This window comes from Heterodontus francisci, chromosome 23, assembly GCF_036365525.1.
Source record: "Heterodontus francisci isolate sHetFra1 chromosome 23, sHetFra1.hap1, whole genome shotgun sequence".
In the NCBI taxonomy this organism is placed as follows: domain Eukaryota; kingdom Metazoa; phylum Chordata; class Chondrichthyes; order Heterodontiformes; family Heterodontidae; genus Heterodontus; species Heterodontus francisci.
In genome coordinates, this window is record NC_090393.1 from 49,260,817 (window position 1) to 49,280,077 (window position 19,261).

General features: G+C 41.8%; 1 protein-coding gene across 1 annotated transcript in view; it reads right to left on the bottom strand.

Annotated features, from left to right (window-relative positions):
* Positions 1 to 9,552: 9,552 nt before the first annotated feature.
* The window catches only part of unc119b (unc-119 lipid binding chaperone B), a 69,648-nt gene continuing 59,939 nt past the window's right edge, over positions 9,553 to 19,261 (bottom strand). The window contains exon 5 of the mRNA XM_068055210.1: positions 9,553 to 15,860. Coding sequence (XP_067911311.1) covers positions 15,748 to 15,860 — 113 coding nt within the window. The 3' untranslated portion in view covers positions 9,553 to 15,747. The remainder of the gene's footprint in view (positions 15,861 to 19,261) is intronic.

The window sequence follows — 19,261 nt, forward strand, 5'->3', positions numbered from 1 at the left end:
AACCAATAATGTAAACTAAAGGCGTGAACAAATGGATTTGTATTGTATAAACATGAACTGAATATGTTGATCGGTGTGCCTGCTTGTAGGACACCCGATCTTGCAAGAACGTTAAATAAACTTACTTCTTCAGCGTTTGACTTGGTGTAAATTATTATTAAGTGGGCTACGTTTCTCAGAGGGAAATTCTAAAAAAAAAATTTACGGCTCAGGTTGGAGATAACGTGAAATAGTCAACAGAAACATTCTGCGATTGTACCTCCTCCAGTAGAATCTTGAGAAATAGATTTATAAACTGTTTTGTATGTTTTTGTAACCCAATTCAAAAATCATTTGGGGGTATCGCTGGTAACATTTGGTATTGTTATGGGCAGAATTGAGGGAGAGAACTATTGAGGCAGAGCGCAGTAGGGGCGGCACAGTGGGGCAGTGGTTAGCCCCGCAGCCTCACAGCTCCAGCGACCCGGGTTCAATTCTGGGTACTGCCTGTGCGGAGTTTGCAAGTTCTCCCTGTGACCGCGTGGGTTTTCGCCGGGTGCTCCGGTTTCCTCCCACAGCCAAAGACTTGCAGGTTGATATGTAAATTGGACATTATAAATTGCCCCGAGTCTAGGTAGGGGAATTGAGGGAAGGTGGGGATGTGGTAGGAATATGGGATTAATGTAGGATTAGTATAAATGGGTGGTTGATGGTTGGCACAGACTCGGTGGGCCGAAGGGCCTGTTTCAGTACTCTAAATAAAAAATAAAAACTGAAACCCCTTTAAAAGTAAGGTGTGTTTCTTAACCCGAGTTTCCAATTTGGATAACCAGCAGCACACTTTTTGTCAATTGAAATAAAGCAGATAATTTTTATTCACACCTTCACCCTTAATTAGCAGACGCTGTCACTCACTCACCACTGGAGAAAGAAAACTGTTAAAGAGCATAGTGCACTTTTACAAATTTCAAACGAAAGAATAGTGTGTAAGGCACGTGATTTAGCTCATCTTGGGGAAAAGGCGTACGTTGTGACCAGACGAAGGCGGCATTTTCACTCCTGAAATGGAGTTAGGCGAATTCAATGGCCGGAGTCATATATCGAAGTCATTGCAGGATTCTCTGGAAGAGGTGAATTTTCAGCAGGTCACAAAGTTAGGTGCCTGTAGTTTCAGCACTAGGAGGTCAGTTTTCTGTACTGGTGGACTTGAAAAGGAAAAGGCTTGCAAACCTTAAGATGTCTTGCCTTTTCTGTTGTCTCTGCAGCTGTTGTTTAGAGATCAACCAGTTTCTCCCTGGTGCTTTGGGTAATAAAATCCGTTATCTGCGGTGAGTTTCGGTCAGGCGGTCAACTGATCAATACTTCTGTTGTCCACCCAGCATGATTTGAAGGTTGAATCCATTGCTACACAATGAGGGATGGATGGTGGCCATTCTCCCCTACTTGCTTAACTGTTTTCCTACAGCTCTCCAAGTTTCGAGCTCAGACAGTGAGACGAGGAGTCCATTGATATTGAGTTCTGGGTCAGACTACACAAAATAGGAGGTTCCACAAATGGTTTTGTCTTCGTATGACCATCCAAAGGAGGCACTCCACCCACGGTCATTCAATTAGGAACTTTCCAGACGCTGGAGATACTTCTGAGCCTGGGCCAAAATTGCAAAAGTCAGCTGACCCTGAGGAGCCAGCTTATTCAGCATTTTAGTGGCCGTTGTGGTTCATTTAAAAAAAGAAAATTCCGCTCCAGAAGATTCTATGCCCATGTTTAAAGTTATGAATAGGACATACCTTCCCTAAGCATGACAGTGTGAACAATAACATATTTATATAGCACCTTTAACATAAAATATCCCAAGGCACTTTGCAGGATCATCATAAAACAATTTGTGACATCAAGCCATAAAAGGAGATATTAGATTAGATGACCAAAAGCTTGGTCAAAGAAGTAGGTTTTAAGGACGCTCTTAAAGGAGCAAAGTGAGGGAAAGAGGTGTAGGGAGGCTATGCCAGAGCTTGGGGCCTAGGCAACTGAAGATGTTGTTTTCCCTTCTGGTTCCCAGAAGTTAAAAAAAAATCTCACCTTAGACTTGAAAAGGCTGAAGCTCTTTGCATTTTAGTGCAGCTCTTCATGCAGCTTAGTGGGAACTAGCAGAATCAGGTGTAGTGTTATATGACTCCAGTGTAGCAGTAAATATAGTACCCTGGAATACTTACACATAACAATTAGTTCCTAGCTCTTTACGAGTAACATAACATCTAGCAGGTGCGGCCACTAATGGTGGAGTAATTAAAATCAGGGATGCAAAAAAGACTAGAATTAGGAGTGTAGATATCTAGGAGGGTTGTGGGGCTGGAGTAGATTATATATAGGGAGGGGGGAGGTCATGGTGGGATTTGAAAACAGGTATGAGAATTTTAATGTAAGCCAATGTAGGTTAGTGAGCACAGGAGTGATAGGGGAACGGGACTTGGTGCAAGTTAAGGCATGGGCAGCAGAGTTCTGGTTGACCTCAAGTTTATGGAGAGTAGAATGTGGGAGACCAGCCAGGAGTGCATTGAAATAGTCAAGTCTCTAGCCTAATGAAGGCAGTAATGAGGATTTCCAGCAGCAATTGAGCTGAGACAGGGCAAAATCGAGCGATGTTACAGAGGTGAAAATAAGCAGTCTTAGTGATGGCACAAATATGAGGTCAGTAGCTGATCAAATGTGACACCAAGCTTGCAAAGAAATTGGCTTAATCTCAGACTGTTGCCAGGGAGACAAATAGAATATAGAGTGGGGATCGAAAACAATGACTTCAGCCTTCCTAATATTTAACTGATGGAAATTTCTGCTCATCCAGTACTGGATATCGGATAAGCAGTCTGATATTTTTTTCCAAAAATATACTTTATTCATAAAATACACAAGACAGTACAAAGTTGACATTTCCAAAAGTGCAAGAGATCAGATTCTTTCCATACAGAACATAAGGTGCCTCATAACTCTTGCCATTCCATTTTATATGCAATGTATATTTACATTACATAGCAAAAACATTTTTGGTGCATACAGCCCGAGGAGCTTTACACGGGTTCCAGCCCCTCGGTATACTATGGCGTGGGAGACTTTACACAGTGGCCTTTCCCCATTGAGCCTCTGCAACGGCTGTCCCAAGCTTTAGTGCATCCCTCAGCACGTAGCCCTGGACCTTGAAATGTGCCAGTCTGCAACACTCAGTCGTGGACAACTCTGTGCACTGGAAGACCAGCAAGTTTCAGGCAGACCAAAGAGCATCTTTCACTGGGTTGATGGTCCTTCATCAACAGTTGATGTTTATCTCTGCATGCATCCCTTGGTACAGCCCATAGAGCACAGAGTCCTGCGCTACGGAGATGGTCAGGATGAACCTCGACAGAAACCGCTGCATCTCTTTCCACACCTGCTTGGCAAAGTCACATTCCAGAAAAAGGTGAATGACAGTCTCTTCCCCACCTCAGCCACCTTGAGGGCAGCGAGCATAAGCGGAGACACTCCGGGCATGCAGGAAGGATCTGATGGGGAGGGCCCTTTTCACCACCAGCCAAACTACATCTTGGTACTTGTTTGAAAGTTCTGGTTTTGAGGCATTCTGCCAAATGAGTTTGACAGTCAGCTCGGGGAACCATCTGACAGGATCCACCATCTCCTTTCTGCGCAGGGCTTTGAGGGCATTCCGTTCAGACCACTGCCTGATGGATTTGTGGTCAAAGGTACTTTGCTGCACAAACTTTACCACAAAGGATAGGTGGTACGGCTCGGTCCAACTGAATGGAGCGATCCGTGACAAAGTGGCCAGACCCATCCTTCGCAACACTGGGGACAGATAGAACGTCATCATGTAGTGAAACCTGGTGTTTGTGTTCTGGGGTTCTGCACACACTTGATGCAGCTGCACAAAATGGTAGCCATCAGGATGAGGGAGATGTTGGGTACATTTTCCCCCCTTTATCCAGAGATTTGAACATCGTGTCCCTGTGGACACGGTCCATTTTCGATCGCCAGATAAAGCGGAAGATGGCTCGGGTGACCGCCACGGTGCAAGAGTGGAATATGGGCCAGACCCGCGCCACGTACAGTAAAACGTGAGCACCTCGCACCTGATGAACAGGTTCTTACCCACAATGGAGAGAACACGCTGCTCCCGCATGCTCACTTTTCTGTTTTACCATGACTACATGCTCCTTCCAGTTTTTGGACAATGTCCCAGCCCCTCCAAACCACATCCCCAACACCTTCAGGTAGTCTAACTAACAGTGAAGGGAACAAAGGATCAGTCGGTCCAGTTCCCAAAGAACATGGCTTTGCTCTTGCTGTGAGTTACTTTGGCTCCCGAGGCCAGTTCGAACTGGTCACAGATGCTCATCAGTCTGCGAATGGACAGCAGATCTGAGCAGAAGACGGCGACGTTGTCCACATACAGGGAGTCTTTGACCTGCGTGCCTCCGCTGCCTGGGATTGTCACCCCTCTTACGCCCGCATCCTTCCTGATGGACTTAGCAAACAAACAAGAATGGGGAGAGAGGACAGCCCTGCCTGACTCCAGATTTGATTGGAAAACTTTCTAATTCCCACCCATTGATTGAGACTGCGCTACTGATGTTTGTGCAGAGCAGTTTGATCCAATTGCGGATTCCCTCCCAAACCCCATTTTGGAGAACACGTTCATCATGTAGGTGTGAGATATCCTGTCAAAAGCCTTCTCCTGGTCCAATGTGATGAGGCAGGTATCCACCCCCCTATCCTGCACATAGGCGATCATATCCCTGAGTAGCGCAAGGCTATCTAAGATCTTCCTGCCGGGTACAGTACAGGTCTGTTCGGGGTGGTGAATCACCAACTCCAGAGCAGACTTGACCCGAATGGCGATGTCTTTGGACAGAATCTTGTAGTCCACATTAAGCAGAGAGATGGGCCGCCAATTTCTGATTTCCTCCCTCTCCCCCTTCTGCTTATAGATGAGGGTGATGATGCCTTTTCTCACAGATTCTGGCATACTCTTGTATACTTCCAGCAGGTCTGGGCTGATCCAGTCCCACAGAGTCGGATACAACTCAACCGGTAAGCTCTCACTTCCAAGCGTTTTGCTCGTCTCAAAGAACCTGACGGCCTTTGTCAGCTCATCCAGAGTTAGCAGTTTATCCAGACTCTCCCGCATACTGTCAACAAAGACCTCCGTGATAGATAACAGGAAGGACTGGGAGGCTATGCTTTCTGTGGGCTTCACATCATACAGCCCAGCATAAAAGGATTTGCTGATCCTTAGTATGTCAGACTGTGATGACCTCACCGAACCGTCCTCTTCCTTCAGGCTGCTGATCACAGAGCTCTCTCTCTCTGGACCTTTTGGAAGAAGAAACGCGAGCACGTCTCATCCTGCTCAATGGAACGGACTCTGGACCGGAAGATGATCTTGGAGGGCTCCATGGCAAAGAGAAAGGCCTGCTGGCTCTTCACCTCTTGGAGATCCTCCTTGACCTCAACCCCCAACGACTGCAGCCGGAGATGATTCTGCATTCTTTTCTGGAGTCGGGATATTTCCCTCTGTGTCTCTCTCGCCTTCTGAGCGCCTTTAAGGATGAAGAACCTCTTGATGTTCACCTTGATTGTTTCCCATCAGTGCTCCAGAGACTCAGAGGGGTTTCACAGTTCTCCAACCTTTGTAATCCCTTTTGAGTTCCTCAATGTTCCCTGGGGTCAGCAGTTTTACGTTCAGTTTCCAAGTCCCCCTGCTGGTCGTCCTGTAAGTGACAGTTGGCCGGTCAGAGGCAGCGGTCAGATAAGAACACTGGCTTGACGTCAGTGGATCTGACCATGAATGCACGGGATACAAACAGGAAGTTGATCCTGGAACAGACAGGGCCGCCGTATCTTGACCAGGTGTATCTACACTACGCTCCGTCTGCAGGGTTGCTGAAGACATCATGCAGCTTGGCATCTTTTATGGTTTCCACCAGGAGTCTAGACATGGCATCCAGCTTGCTAACGTCACTGCCGGGTCGTCCAGCTGCATCAATGATGCAGTTGAAGTCACCACTTAGAATGACCAGCGTGGACGTCGTCAGGAGCAATTGGAGCTGCTGGAGGACAGTCAGCCGCTCGCGGTAATGGACCAGGGCTTACACATCCATTAACCAGAGCGGAGCATTGTTGTATGTTACGTCTGCTACGAGGAGGAAACCGCCCATCGCCTCCTTAACTTCAGAGATGGTGACGTTGCCTCCCCGCAGCAGAATACCCAGGCCAGAGGAACAGGAGTAATTCCCACTGACCAGATCGATGGGACCACCACCTTGGCCATTTCCTGTAAATGCTGAGGTGCAGTATCACACACTCCTGCAAAAATAGGTCAGCTTTGACTTTGGCCAGGTAACCAAAGGTCGAAACACATCGCGTAGTGGTTTTAAACGTTATGCGCGTTAATAGAGGCAAATTTTCAACCCATTTTAAAGATTTTAGGTTATATGTCTGAAAGTCTATGCAAGTTCCAGCTCCTGGGTATGCTCCTGCATAACTGTGGTGTTTACAAACTGTTGCACTTTTTCAGGGCTGAGACAACAGTCCTGCTCTGCTACAGGAGCATTGTACTGTCTGGGTGACTTCAGGGGTGGTGGGGGGAGGGAGTCATGTACTCGTGGGGTGTTGTTTCTCCTCTTCAAGGCCATTGCTGCTCCGGCTTTCCTGGAGTTGGGGGGCGCTGGTTACATTGCTGCTCCTGGCGTTCTGAAGCAGGTGTTCCCTGGGGGCCCTTCGTTGCTTCCAGTGTTTCTCAGCTGAGGGCCATTTGTCTCCTCTCCCTCCTCAGTGTTTTGTCGTTTTTTTTTTGTTGATGGTGGCTTTCTTGCTCTTCCTCATCTGAGAAGCAGCAGCCACCGGTGTCTGTCTGGGACATCAGTTGCTTCTTGCTGCTAGTTTTCAGGGTGGCTTTCCCCTTCTTTTCTGTTTTCTTCTTTGTATTTTTACTTTTCACAATTTGCCACTCTCCTTACCTCCTCTTTCATTGACTCAGCTTTCTCTGGAGGGAGCTGAGGAGTTTGGCTAATTTCTGAAGTGTCCTTTGCATTGAGTTTGCATGCTGTGACACCTTACCCATTATCTTGTGCACAGAGGCTCTTGGTGGAGGGTGGGGTGTGAATCTCCTTTGCAGCAGCCCTGATTGTTGCTCCTGCTTTGGACAGGCCTTGTAAAGATGGCCACCCTTCCCACACTGGTTGCAGCACTTGCTCTCTTTGCAGTCCTTTGTCAAATCCCCTTCATGCCTGCAGTTCCGGCAGAACGTTGCACTGCAGTTGACGGCCAAGTGACCAGTTTTTCCACAGGTGCGACACTTTGGGCTGCCCCATGTACACTAAATAACCACAACTTCCTCCAATGGCAAAGCTGCAGGAAGGATGGCTCCATTGACATCCACCTTCTAGGTCACCCTGACCTGCCTTTTGCTTGTCCAGATCCCAAAAAGGTCCTTGACCTCCATGCTGTTACCAGTCTTCTCAATGTACCTGCCAAGGAAGGTGAGCACATACACCACAGGGATATGGGGGTTGTACAGGTGAATGGTTACCACCCAGTTCCATTGCGTTGGCAAAGTAAACAAAGGCTCCGCAGTGAGGATCAACAGCGGCACCTGGCTTCCTCTCCCTTTGAAGGTGTTCAGGAGTTTGATGCATCCACAACATTTTTAACCATAACATCGAAGTATCCGCCACTGAGGAAATCCTACAGGCAGACAATGTCCGCGGCTTCAAAATCACAGCACTCAAAAAGGACCCGCTTCACAAAAAAGGTGTGGTCCATGGGAACCCCTTGGTCCGGAGTCTTCACTGTCACCCTGACAGTATTGCGCATCCCTTGGGCTGGAGTCCGGGCACTTGCAGCAGGCATAGCTCAAAACATTGTGTTGTTACTATAGAGGCATTAGGGCAATTCCAGTACAGCTCAAACAGTGTCTTGGTCACTGCCGCCACCCTCAATCCGCCGTTGTCGACTAAGATCTTCGCACTCGTCCCTGGGAGCAGTATCAAGACTTCTGCCCTGCCAGGTAAGCAGTCTGATAATTTAGCAACAGTGAAGTTGAGAGGAGTGGTGGTCAGGGAGAGACAAAGAATGGAGGAAACAAAAATGGAGCCAAACACAATAAGGTGGAGGTTAAGCAGTTACAGGGAGAAAAAAAGCAACAAGTACTCACCACAAAACTTTAATGATTACTTAAAACTGCAGCAACAGAACACAAAATCTACCATTGCAAGTTCGACTGTAGAAATTGCATTGTGGTACAAGGTTTAAAAAAAACTCTGGTTTTCCTTGTGAGAGTTCTTGTTCTAGGCCTTCCTACAACTAATTGTAGCTCTGCCTGGTCTAGGAACATGCATTCAAATCAGCACTTCAAGGTTCCCAGGAGATGTTGGATTCAAGAATATCTCCAGCTATTGTTCTGGTTCCTCTAGGTTAGCCAAAGTAGGGACAGACTGAGAGAGACTACCCTGAATGGTCTTCCACATACCAAATTATTTCCATGGTCTACATATTGCTGGAGTTGAGCCTAGATCCCATACTAGGGAAACAAATATTGGGCAAACATCCTCTTCGTTTCTTTTTAAAACTGAGGGGTATTAGCGACTTTGAATGAAATGTGACCCATGTGCTACCTGTGTTCCCATGCCATTTAAAAGCTCTGGAACTTGTACTTTTTGCATTTAAACAACATACAAGCAGAGGGATATATGAGTCTGCATTAGTCAATGTAGGATATTCTATTTGCAAAACCATTTGGGGAATGCCAGAATTAGATTTGCTCTCTGCTCAAATCTTCTGCAACATCATGCGTTACCAGGAATTGAAGGAAATACATGTAAACACATCCAAGAAAAGGAAGGGCTGGACACGCATCCAAAGTTCTCTAATGGCAAGATGAATAGGTCAATTACCAGATAACTCAACATTGGAAATATCTTGAACTGCCTTAGTGTAGATCTTCCATTCATGGGAATAGACTGTTAGATATAGTCAAGAGCTTCTGCAACAGAGTTGTCCAACCAGTTAAATGTTGTGTAGTGTCACATCGTGGTTTAGGTACCAAAGGGCAACCTGATAGTCTCTTTTTCAAGACACTGAGAATGGGTTCCATTTTATCTGTCGACACATGGGATAGTCATCGTGTTTTCTGTCCAGAGACAAGCCAATTTTCTATGCTTCAAAGCAGAAACATTTTTTGTGACTAACCATAACACTATATCCCAGTTATTCACATGCCAGGAGGATTTCTGTGCTCCAACTGTTCAGCCTATTTGTCTTGAAGAGGAACACCCCACATGGGAAGGGACGTTGCCATTGCCAGTATCAATGGAGGATATCTGCAGGGAAACCTCACTGAGGACGTTGTGTTCAGCAAGCTAACAGTTAAAACCTAGTGCAGAGACTTGTTCCATTCCCACTCACAGATAATGAATACAAACAAAAGGGCTACCACAAAGGTTTTTGTCAAGAACAGCAAAATGATGTCAAATAATTGGAAGGCTTCAAAGGATTCTATTACCACATACTTAGTAAATACGAAGTTGAAAATCAAAAATCTTTATTACTATTCCTTTGTGACAAAATAACATTTTATACAAACAAGCCACCTATCACTTTAAACATGAAAAATTGAAGACGGGTTGCTACAAAATACAGTTCAACATTCTAATGCAATTACAAAGCATCAAGTCACAAATGTGAATTTATGCATCTTACATTTCCTGTGAAAATAAACAAATTATCAAGTTTAAAAATATAAGATTTACTCAGCGACATTTATTACTCTTCATAAAATATCCCAAAAAGCATTTCTTCTCACCTATTCAATTTGGTACTAATATGGAATGGACTACGGGTTGAAGAAGCAGTGAAAGACTTTTAAAAAATAACTGTGCAAGATACAAGTGAAACACTGAATGCATTACGGATGAGATTTGGATGCAAATAGGAAAACTGTTGCACCATCACCATGCAAGTTTCCAAACTGCTTTATTCTGCATGCATTCCCAACCACTTCTAGGAACTGAGGCTTATCCAAATGAACATTTTCATTTCTATACAGTATTCTTCGAAACCTCCCCAGAATAGATTTTTTTAAAAATAAACTTTATATATTGTTTGAAAGCCTCAAATTTCAGGGCCCAGGATTTACATGAATGAGAGGTAAATTGCATACCAGTACTCCATTCTCAGAATGCAGTAACAGTAAATTATGAAAAAGTTAATTGTTCCCATTTGGTGTAATAGACCTCATCCAAATTTAATCATGCCAAGGAACAGGAAATTCACAGGGACCAGAGTGGTACAACAGGATTCTCCTATCCACAGAACAGCAGCATGTCATGTACACAGCATTTCACCCCTACTCAATTAGAGCAATGGTCATAGAGGCAGCTATGTAACCATAGCTACAAGAACAGAAATTACAATAGGCAACCTGACAGATTTTCACTTCTCTATTTCACCATAACCATAGACCCATGCTGGAAGGGAGAACGGTGGAAAATACAACATATGGAGGCCAACTCATCCTCCCGAGTCACTGGTCCAAAGCTAGAGCACCAGATACAATGCCTGTATGACTGGAGGCCAGATAACCAGTTTCATCTTTTCACACAAGGAAATAATTTTGAACCCATTGGTACGTTTTCCCTTCAGTCAGGTGAGGCTTCCATTTTTACTCGCTTACAAACAGTTTACAGAGTTATGTACTGATTCACTGGGTAATATATCTGGGTAAAACATGGCATAGCAAAATAAGGAAGTTTGTGCAACAATGTCAATGGAAGGCTGCGTCCTGACTGTCCTAAGTTCTACAGCATATACTTGTCAAAGAAAAACACAATGCAAACAAAAGGAACTGTGTGCAAACCAAAAGTTTAGATGCTAATGGATTTTATGGAATTTCTTAGCAATGGGAAAACAGACAAAGCTGGTTTTATATTTTTGCTTCCTCCTCCCAACTAATCTAACCTCTTAAGAGCTTCTTCCCAGTATAAGTAAGCTTCTCAATCTGCTTAGGCTATTAAAGAGAGGTTCAGGAATTTCAGCCAGTGAGCTAGAAAAATATCAAAGCTTTCAGAATTAACTAGTAGGAATTAGTCCACAAAGAGATTTGGAAACATCTTCGCCTTTTTAAGAAACTCAAGGGCCAAGTTTATTGCAAGCATCTCCATCTCATTGTCTACCTTTCCTCATGATAAAATAATTACACAGCTTTCCTGCAGCAAATAAAGCAATAAGCTGTTTTTTTTTTTTGAGGTCTTGACAAACAAATCATTACATCCATGGTACCAGTCAACGAACAATGCAAAACTAGTGTCTAGTGCTCGATTATTACATACAGTTGCAATGTTCAATTGAGACAAAAAGTTACTGCAATGGTGCCCTAGGAATTACATGAAACAAGAGCGGAGAAGCCAACTAAGGAGATTGAAGGGTACTGTGTAGGGAAATCTCAGTAGTGGATTGCAACATGCTAACACAATTACACACGTGACAACCATCACTGAATTTGTTAGTTAATTCACCATCCTTATATTTTTAAGATCCTTTATGATGAGTGGCTGGTCTATGTCACGGGTCTGATAGGATTCTTGCATCGGCCACTGGCCATTACTTTATTGATCCCCTTCAAACCAGAGATTTTTTTTTTTTACCCTTTCTGGAAGAGCTGGCAACACAAATACCATTAAGCTATTGGCAATAAGTATGCATAAAAAGATACCATTTCATTTTAGCGGTGACTGAGGAAATTTCCTACATGAAATTCAGATTTTAATCCCAATTTTCACATATACTGCTGAGCATATGGTTACTCTGAAAAACAATTCATAACTACAGGCCTCAAAAATACTACAAACTGTTGAATTTTCAGATTTTTCTCTTCCAGATAGATCTCAACATTAGAAGAGGAAAAAAGCTGGTCCAAAGAGGAAATGTTTTTAAATTCATGGTGAGGAAAAAAAAAAGGCACCAACCCAAGTCTCTTTACAGCCAGATATTACCAACTTTCAAGCTGAATGGCATATCTTACATTTCACAAAGGACAAGGATAAAGTTATTTACTGGTCAAAATTTGTACTGGCAGGATGATGGATCTGTACATGCGAATCTCTCACTCCACTAATTTAGCAGAGTAAGTTCAAGGCCACTTCACACCAACGCTACACTTGAAGGGTAAATTGGGTGTGAAGACCCAGACTCCAAAACAAAATGGAGTGAGACTTCCTCCTCTAGTAAGTCTATCGGACACACTTTCAAATGAATAAATGCAAACTCAAAAGTACCAGGTGAAATCAGACTTTCTCAACAGCATTTCCACTGCAAGTTTGGAAATTAGCACTTATACAGGATTGCACCGGTTTCAATTATGCACAAACGTTTCAAAATCTAAACTATTGGCAACTGGATGAAAAAGGTAGAGGGAGAAGAGAAGCAAAACAGATGTTATACATTGCAGGTCTTATTAAACAAAGCAGCCTATCATAGAAGCAAAATAATTGCTTATGGATTCACCATTCTGACCCCTAGCGTTGCTAGGTAACAGCTCCGAAATACTTTCAATACCCACAGATTTCTTTGCAAGAGGTAGATCAGAAATCAGAAGTGTAGAGTTTAAAATATAAAAGGTGCAAAACTACAAAAGAATATCAGCTGACAGAGTAATAAAGTTCCTGTTAATTTACATCAAATACATTTTCTCTGACTTCTGTCCTCTTGTCTAGTTAAACAAAAAGTGTTGTCAGACCAAAATTAATTCCTAGTTTCTATCCACAATAAATGTGACATCAGATGTAAAAATACTTGTTCCTTACTCTAACTCTTATCTTGTGCTCAGAGGCCAGACCTGAGCAAATCTGCATGTGAACCAATGTGCTTTGGATGTATTCAAACAATTTCAAAAATAGCTGTGAGGAGCCTTGAAGCCCAAATCGAACCAGGCCAGTGCAAGCTACAATGGATCCTACACATATCTCTTTTAAGAAAAGCTTTCTTCCACCAATCCTCTCCCCGCTCCCCACAAAAAAAACGACACCACATATCTTTGTTTACACCTATTGGCCAACTTCAGTTTTCATGCAATTCAACACATGACCCCACATTTACCATTCCATCTAAAATCTTTTACATCAGTTCAACAGCAGATTCAATCAACCACATTCAAGCTTTTGCCTTCTGGTTTCCTTTTCAAAAGTTCTTGCTAGGTCTTCTGTTTTTGGGGGGATGGGGGGGTGAGGAGCAAGGGAAAAGAGTTGAGGGTTGGGATGGAGGAAGAATATTTTTGAAAGGTACTACAAATTTAAGTTTAGTTAATTCTTTGTCAATGCCAGTGAAGCCCCAAAGTCCGAACAGATCAAAGTGAAGCCCCAAAGTCCCAATTTAATAGATCAAGATGTACTTATTTACATTTAGTTTCAATGGGAACTCCTTGAATTCCTGATTTTTGTTTTTGTTAAGATAGAGTGCTAATGGCATCAGTGCTACAGGCATGGAAATATCAAAGAGTCTGAAACTAAAGAAAATTACCATAATACAACACTGGACTATTGACCATTTCTAACCATTAACCTAATGCCAACATTCAATTATAAGGAGAAAGATCTTTAAATCAGTATCCCCAATATCATCAGCATTCACTGTTTAAACTAAAAAAAAATTAAATATCAAGAAATGATTAACATTGTTACATTCTATCTGTAACTTGACTATTCAATTGATCTGATGGCAAGATTGCCCATTTAGAAACAAAACTCAATATAAATGTCTTTCAGTCTGAACTGGATGAAGACACTGGCAGCAGTACCACAATGTTAACATGCTCAAGGACTTTTTAAAAAAATCAACCAAGTGCCAAACAGTCTCCCTAATAGTACTCAAAGAGCCCACCCCTGACAAAGGTACTATCTAAATTTATAAAAAAAGGCATGTTCACAGGCCAAATGCAAGTAACTATATCTGAACTAACACTGGCATTCCTTCGACTCAACAAACATTCAAATCACTCCAAAGCAGCTTCTTCCTGGTCCATTATTGCAAAACGGAGATATCAATCTCTGCTATGTTCGGAATATCAATACAAAGAAACGACATGGATCCAAGTGTCTGTCTGTGATAGACATTTCTAACATTTGTGCTCTAAATTTTGAAATCAGAATCACAAGTGGAAGTACCAAAAAGTCTGCCATTAGTTATGAGAATCCATAGGTTTAGAACTCATGGCTGCTTTTCACTGTAGGCCAAACCATAAAAGGTTGAGCAGCAAAGGTAATGCTATAGAAATCGTACTATAGAAATAGCAATGGGGCAGAGTTTTAGCTAGGAATGTCAAAAATAGTGTATAAAACAATACCAGATGTGCCTGAAGTAGCTTTTATATTTCGAACAATTTAAAGCAGCCAGAGCCTGAGAAATTTGGAATTATTTCACATCTAATGAGTGCCTTGCAACATAAGGAAGGCAGTTATTTTTTCCCTAATCACTTACCTACATTCAAGTCATGTCAATGTCAACTACATGGTGTTAGTCATGTTCAAGCTATAGTTCAAAATAAAATGTATTATTTTAGCAAATTCTGACCACTTTTTTGGCCGACTGTGTCCCTTATATCACTTTTCTGACTTGTAAACTATGATACATCATCTCATAGAATTAAACAAGAGAGTTTTGCAAGCTAAAAAGGAAATTAATGCAGTTAATAAATACTTTTACCATTCAATTTCTGATACAGAACTTTGAAGATGGTCCTTGGATTGAGAGGTCTACTGTCAAATATCACAACTTGGAAGTACTTTACATTTTGCTGGACAAAGATTAGGAACAGATGTAGAATACAAGGAAATTAAATAAACCCAGGAACCTTTGAGGGTTCACAATTTCTACAATATAGTTTAGAGTATTCCAAACCACAAAAACTAGATTGCTCTGCAACGAATTGACAAACGTTTTAAACTAGGTGTTCATTTTGTCAGCAACACCTACCAATTCATGCAACGAGAAAGCACACACGGACTGAAAAAGGGTCATATCTAAAAAAAAAAAGATGGACATAGAATGGTTGATGTGAAAGCCAGCATAATAACCATGTTTTGTGAAGAACTTCTTTTCAATTTAAAAAAAAAACTATTTCACAAAAATCTTTGCATCTGATTCTTTAAGATATATTAAACTGTAGCTGCTGATAAAAATGCAAAATTCAATGTATATTTTCAAGTTCAGTCTCAGATACCGCTCCATTGAAGAGTTGAAATACCGTACTGTGGTCACCAAGTAAATGGATTTTTGTGTGCACTGTAACATAAAAAAGGTTAGCTAGGCACCCTGTAATAACTTTTGTTTAAATGAGGAATGATTTGGTCCTCTAATCAAAAAATCACTCGTGTCTTCCACCCGTACCCAAACATAGTGCAAGGCCATGTTCACACGCAGTGGCATGAATACTTTACTATAAATACAAATAAAATAGATCCTTTTATTATGAGGAATCTTTCATCACAACTAGGCATTCATTTTAGGCATAGGTAACCACTGCATACTGTACATGGGTGGAACTTCCAACTCAAAGCCTCAGCCATTGGTAAGCTTAACTGACTTTTTCTCCTCTAGTGCAGAATGCATAGAAATGATAAAAGATAATTAATTTGCACAGCCAAAAAGCCACCCCCTTCATCATCAATGCAGGCTTTGACTGAATGGGTTGTGTTGCTGCTGAAATATATTCGTTCCAAACAGTTCCACTACTGTCCTCCATTATATGCGTAATCTGCCTTGTTGTGCATGATCAGCTTGCTGTCCACAAAGTAAAAACTGTCAGACCGTGTATCATAAGGATTGTCCACCATCTCCTGAACTGCAGAGAGAGAGAGAGAGAGAGAGAGAGAATCCACAAATTAGCATTCTAATAAAAGCTCACTGAAAATATTAAAGCTTCAAACTAAAATAACGTTTTGAACCTAAAATTTTAGACGGCACATCAATCATTTAGAACCATAGTTTACAAAAGGAAGCCATTATGCCCCTCCATGTCTGTACTGACTCTTTGCTAGAGAAACCCAAAAGTAATTCCACTGCCGTACTCTCTCCCCATTGCCACATTTAAAAAGAAAAGCCTTCTACTCGCTCATGCTCCCTGATGGATTTCCTTGATCATTCACTCTAAATCTACTCAACCAATGAAAGGTCTATCGTGCTTTGCTATTAGTCTACCAAAGTACTGGCATACCAGTAGAACTATTGGAGCCTTTATTTTCACCTTTGAGATCACAGGTCATTTTCAATTTGCAGTCAAGTTTTTTTTCAGGAAATTCTCTGAATGACCCTAGTGGCGTAAAAATTTGTAGAAAGTAAATTTTGCAGGTGGTAGATATTCTAAAACCCATGATGAGCATTCAGTCCTTGGAGTTATTTCATAAGCGCAATCGACAAATGACTATTAGGCCTATAAGACTTGTTCCTTACACAGGCTATTGTTACGACCTCTGAGACCGTTAACGTCAAAACACGAGATATGAACTCCCAGATCAATTTAAGGACAAGATTTCATGTTTTAAGACTTTTATAACAACTAAACTAAAAATCACCATTAACTAAATAGAACTTTGTAAGTAGCTAATACTCCAAAATTCAGAGAAAGGTACTTTTTTCACTTGTTAAAACATTTGAAAACCTCACACCACATTTACACGTTGCACAGTCCTCCATGAAGCGAAATCTTTGCAGCCAGAAGTCCCAAACTCCTCCTAGTTGTAATGAGTTGGATCTCCCAGACCTTCTCAAAGTCAATGTCTGTCAGGTGTTGTAACCTTGCATTCTCTGCTTTTTAAAAGGGTCTTTGAACTGGGTTCCTTGTTGTCCTGATAACCAAGATTCCTGTCTTTGCTTTAAGTACAGTTGATGTGAGGTCACATGACTTCTCTGATTCCATCTTACACCGCATTAAAAATCTCAGTTTTTAAAACCTAACCATACTACAAAGTCCAGCATTCATAACACTCTGTACAACCTTCCCCCATCAAGCAATTTTATCATTACAGTTACCAACCACAGGCAAAAATTCCAACAGAAATTTTGTGCACCATGACACAGCCACTTTGACCAGATAACCTACATAAAAAATAGGAGCAAGAGTAGGCCATTCAGCCCCTCTTTTCTGCCCCACCATTCAGTAAGATCATGGCTGATCTGTTCCAGGCCTCAACTCCTCTTTCGGGCCTGCTCCACATAACCCTCAACTCCCCGAGATTTCAAAAATCTATCTACCTCCTCCTTGAATACATTTAGTGACCTAGCCTCCACAACTCTCTGAGGTAGAGAATTCCAGAGATTCACCACCCTCAGAGAAGAAATTCCTTCGCATCTCAGTTTTAAATGTGTGCCCCCTTATTCTGTAACTATGTCCCCTAGTTCGAGATTCCCCCCACTAGTGGAAACATTTTCTCAACATCTACCCTGTCAAGCCCCCTTAAAATCTTATATGTTTCAATAAGATCACCTCTCATTCTTCTAAACTCCAATGAATAAAGGCCTAACCTGTTCAGCCGTTCTTGATAAGACAACCCCTTCATCCCAGGAATCAGCCTAGTGAACGTTTTCTGAACTGCCTCCAATGCTACTTTATCCTTCTTTAAATATGGGGACCAAAACTGTACGCAGTACTCCAGGTGTGGCCTCACCCACACCCTGTACAGTTGTAACAAGACTTCCCTATTTTTAAATTCTAACCCTCTAGCAATAAAGGCCAAAATTCCATTTGCCTTCCTAATTACTTGCTGCACCTGCATGCTAACTTCTTGTATTTTAATTATAGGTCCTCTCCTATAATTCCAATAGATAACACAACACTCCTCATTCATTCAACCTGTACATACATCAGCATTGCACCAAACAAGTGAAAAAACTTGAAGTAGGGCTCTGAAGACACAAATGTTGAACTAAGCTTGGCAAGCAACAGTGCCAATCAACTTCCAAAGTTCTGGGCTAAAGTCAATAACGTTTCATTGAATAATTCAAGTTATTTTGGTTGACAGAAAAGAGACAAATACTAACTGCAATCCCTGCTGAAATTGGGATGTCAAGTTTTGGGTTTTTTGACTATTTAACCAGGAGAAAGTTCAGATAATTTATATTAAAATATAGCTCTTTAAGTTAATCTCAGCTCAGCTGAGGGTAAATTCACTTTTGGGATTGAAGATTCAAATTCAAAAACAACTTATATTTATACTTAAATTCAGAGCTTAAATTCAGAGAATGAGGAATTACTCCCAACAGAAGCATTTAACCAGGATGGCACTTTCCCACATATCTGATCAGTTTGAGACCATGTAATTTGTTAACACATCTCAGAAAGGAAACTGGATGTAATATTTTGGGGTGGCTTCATTCGTGGTAAATCTACTAAGTGGTGTTGTTTAGGAAGCTCACACCTTTGTGGAGGGAGGAAAGTCGGTACGATTTGTAGTTCGACTGGCCAATTCCCAAGTACAGTAAGCTGGTCAAGCTTTTGGGCTTCCTGACCAGCTAAGAGTGCACAGGGAAGAAAAAAAATCAGAATCTGCTGAGAGCAGATAATGAAATGAGAACTCTGTTGTGATTAGTGCTGACCAGATACAGAATAATTACTGATCAGAAAAGTTTACTTAACTGTGATATTTAGTTATGTTAGGCTTTACAAAATAGATTAAAATTCACTGCAAGCATTACTCCTTTTGCATATTTGTTGAATAAATCATTGATTAATTTTTTGATTAATATTTGGTCTTGTCTTAAAAACAGGGTATCTCAGATCGTCTTTTGGAAGATAGGCAAAATGAAAATGGGAACACATGCGAGATTACAGTATTCAGTTCAGATAAGGAGTTTTCGTATTTATAATTCCAGATAACACTATCACATGGCTCAATATTGGGTGGAAGAGGTAAACTTCTGATCGTAAGGGACATGGGAACTGCTTACAAGAGAGATCAGTGATGCTAAACCCAAGCTACTATCTAATGCAGATCCAAAATTTCTAACATGGGGAAAATCGAAATAGCATATACTGTCCTGGGAGGCACTGCAGGAATTTTGATTGAAGTAAACATGGCCAAATGCTAGACACGCAGGATGCTGTGAAATAATTTTGCCTTTGGTGCCTTAGGGACACCCTCCTTCCGTACTTTTGTAGCACAACATGGCTCCGGAGTCTGGATAGTGTGCAGCTTGTGAATGCAGCTTATGGAAGATTACAGGAGTTACCCACCATCAAAACCTCCA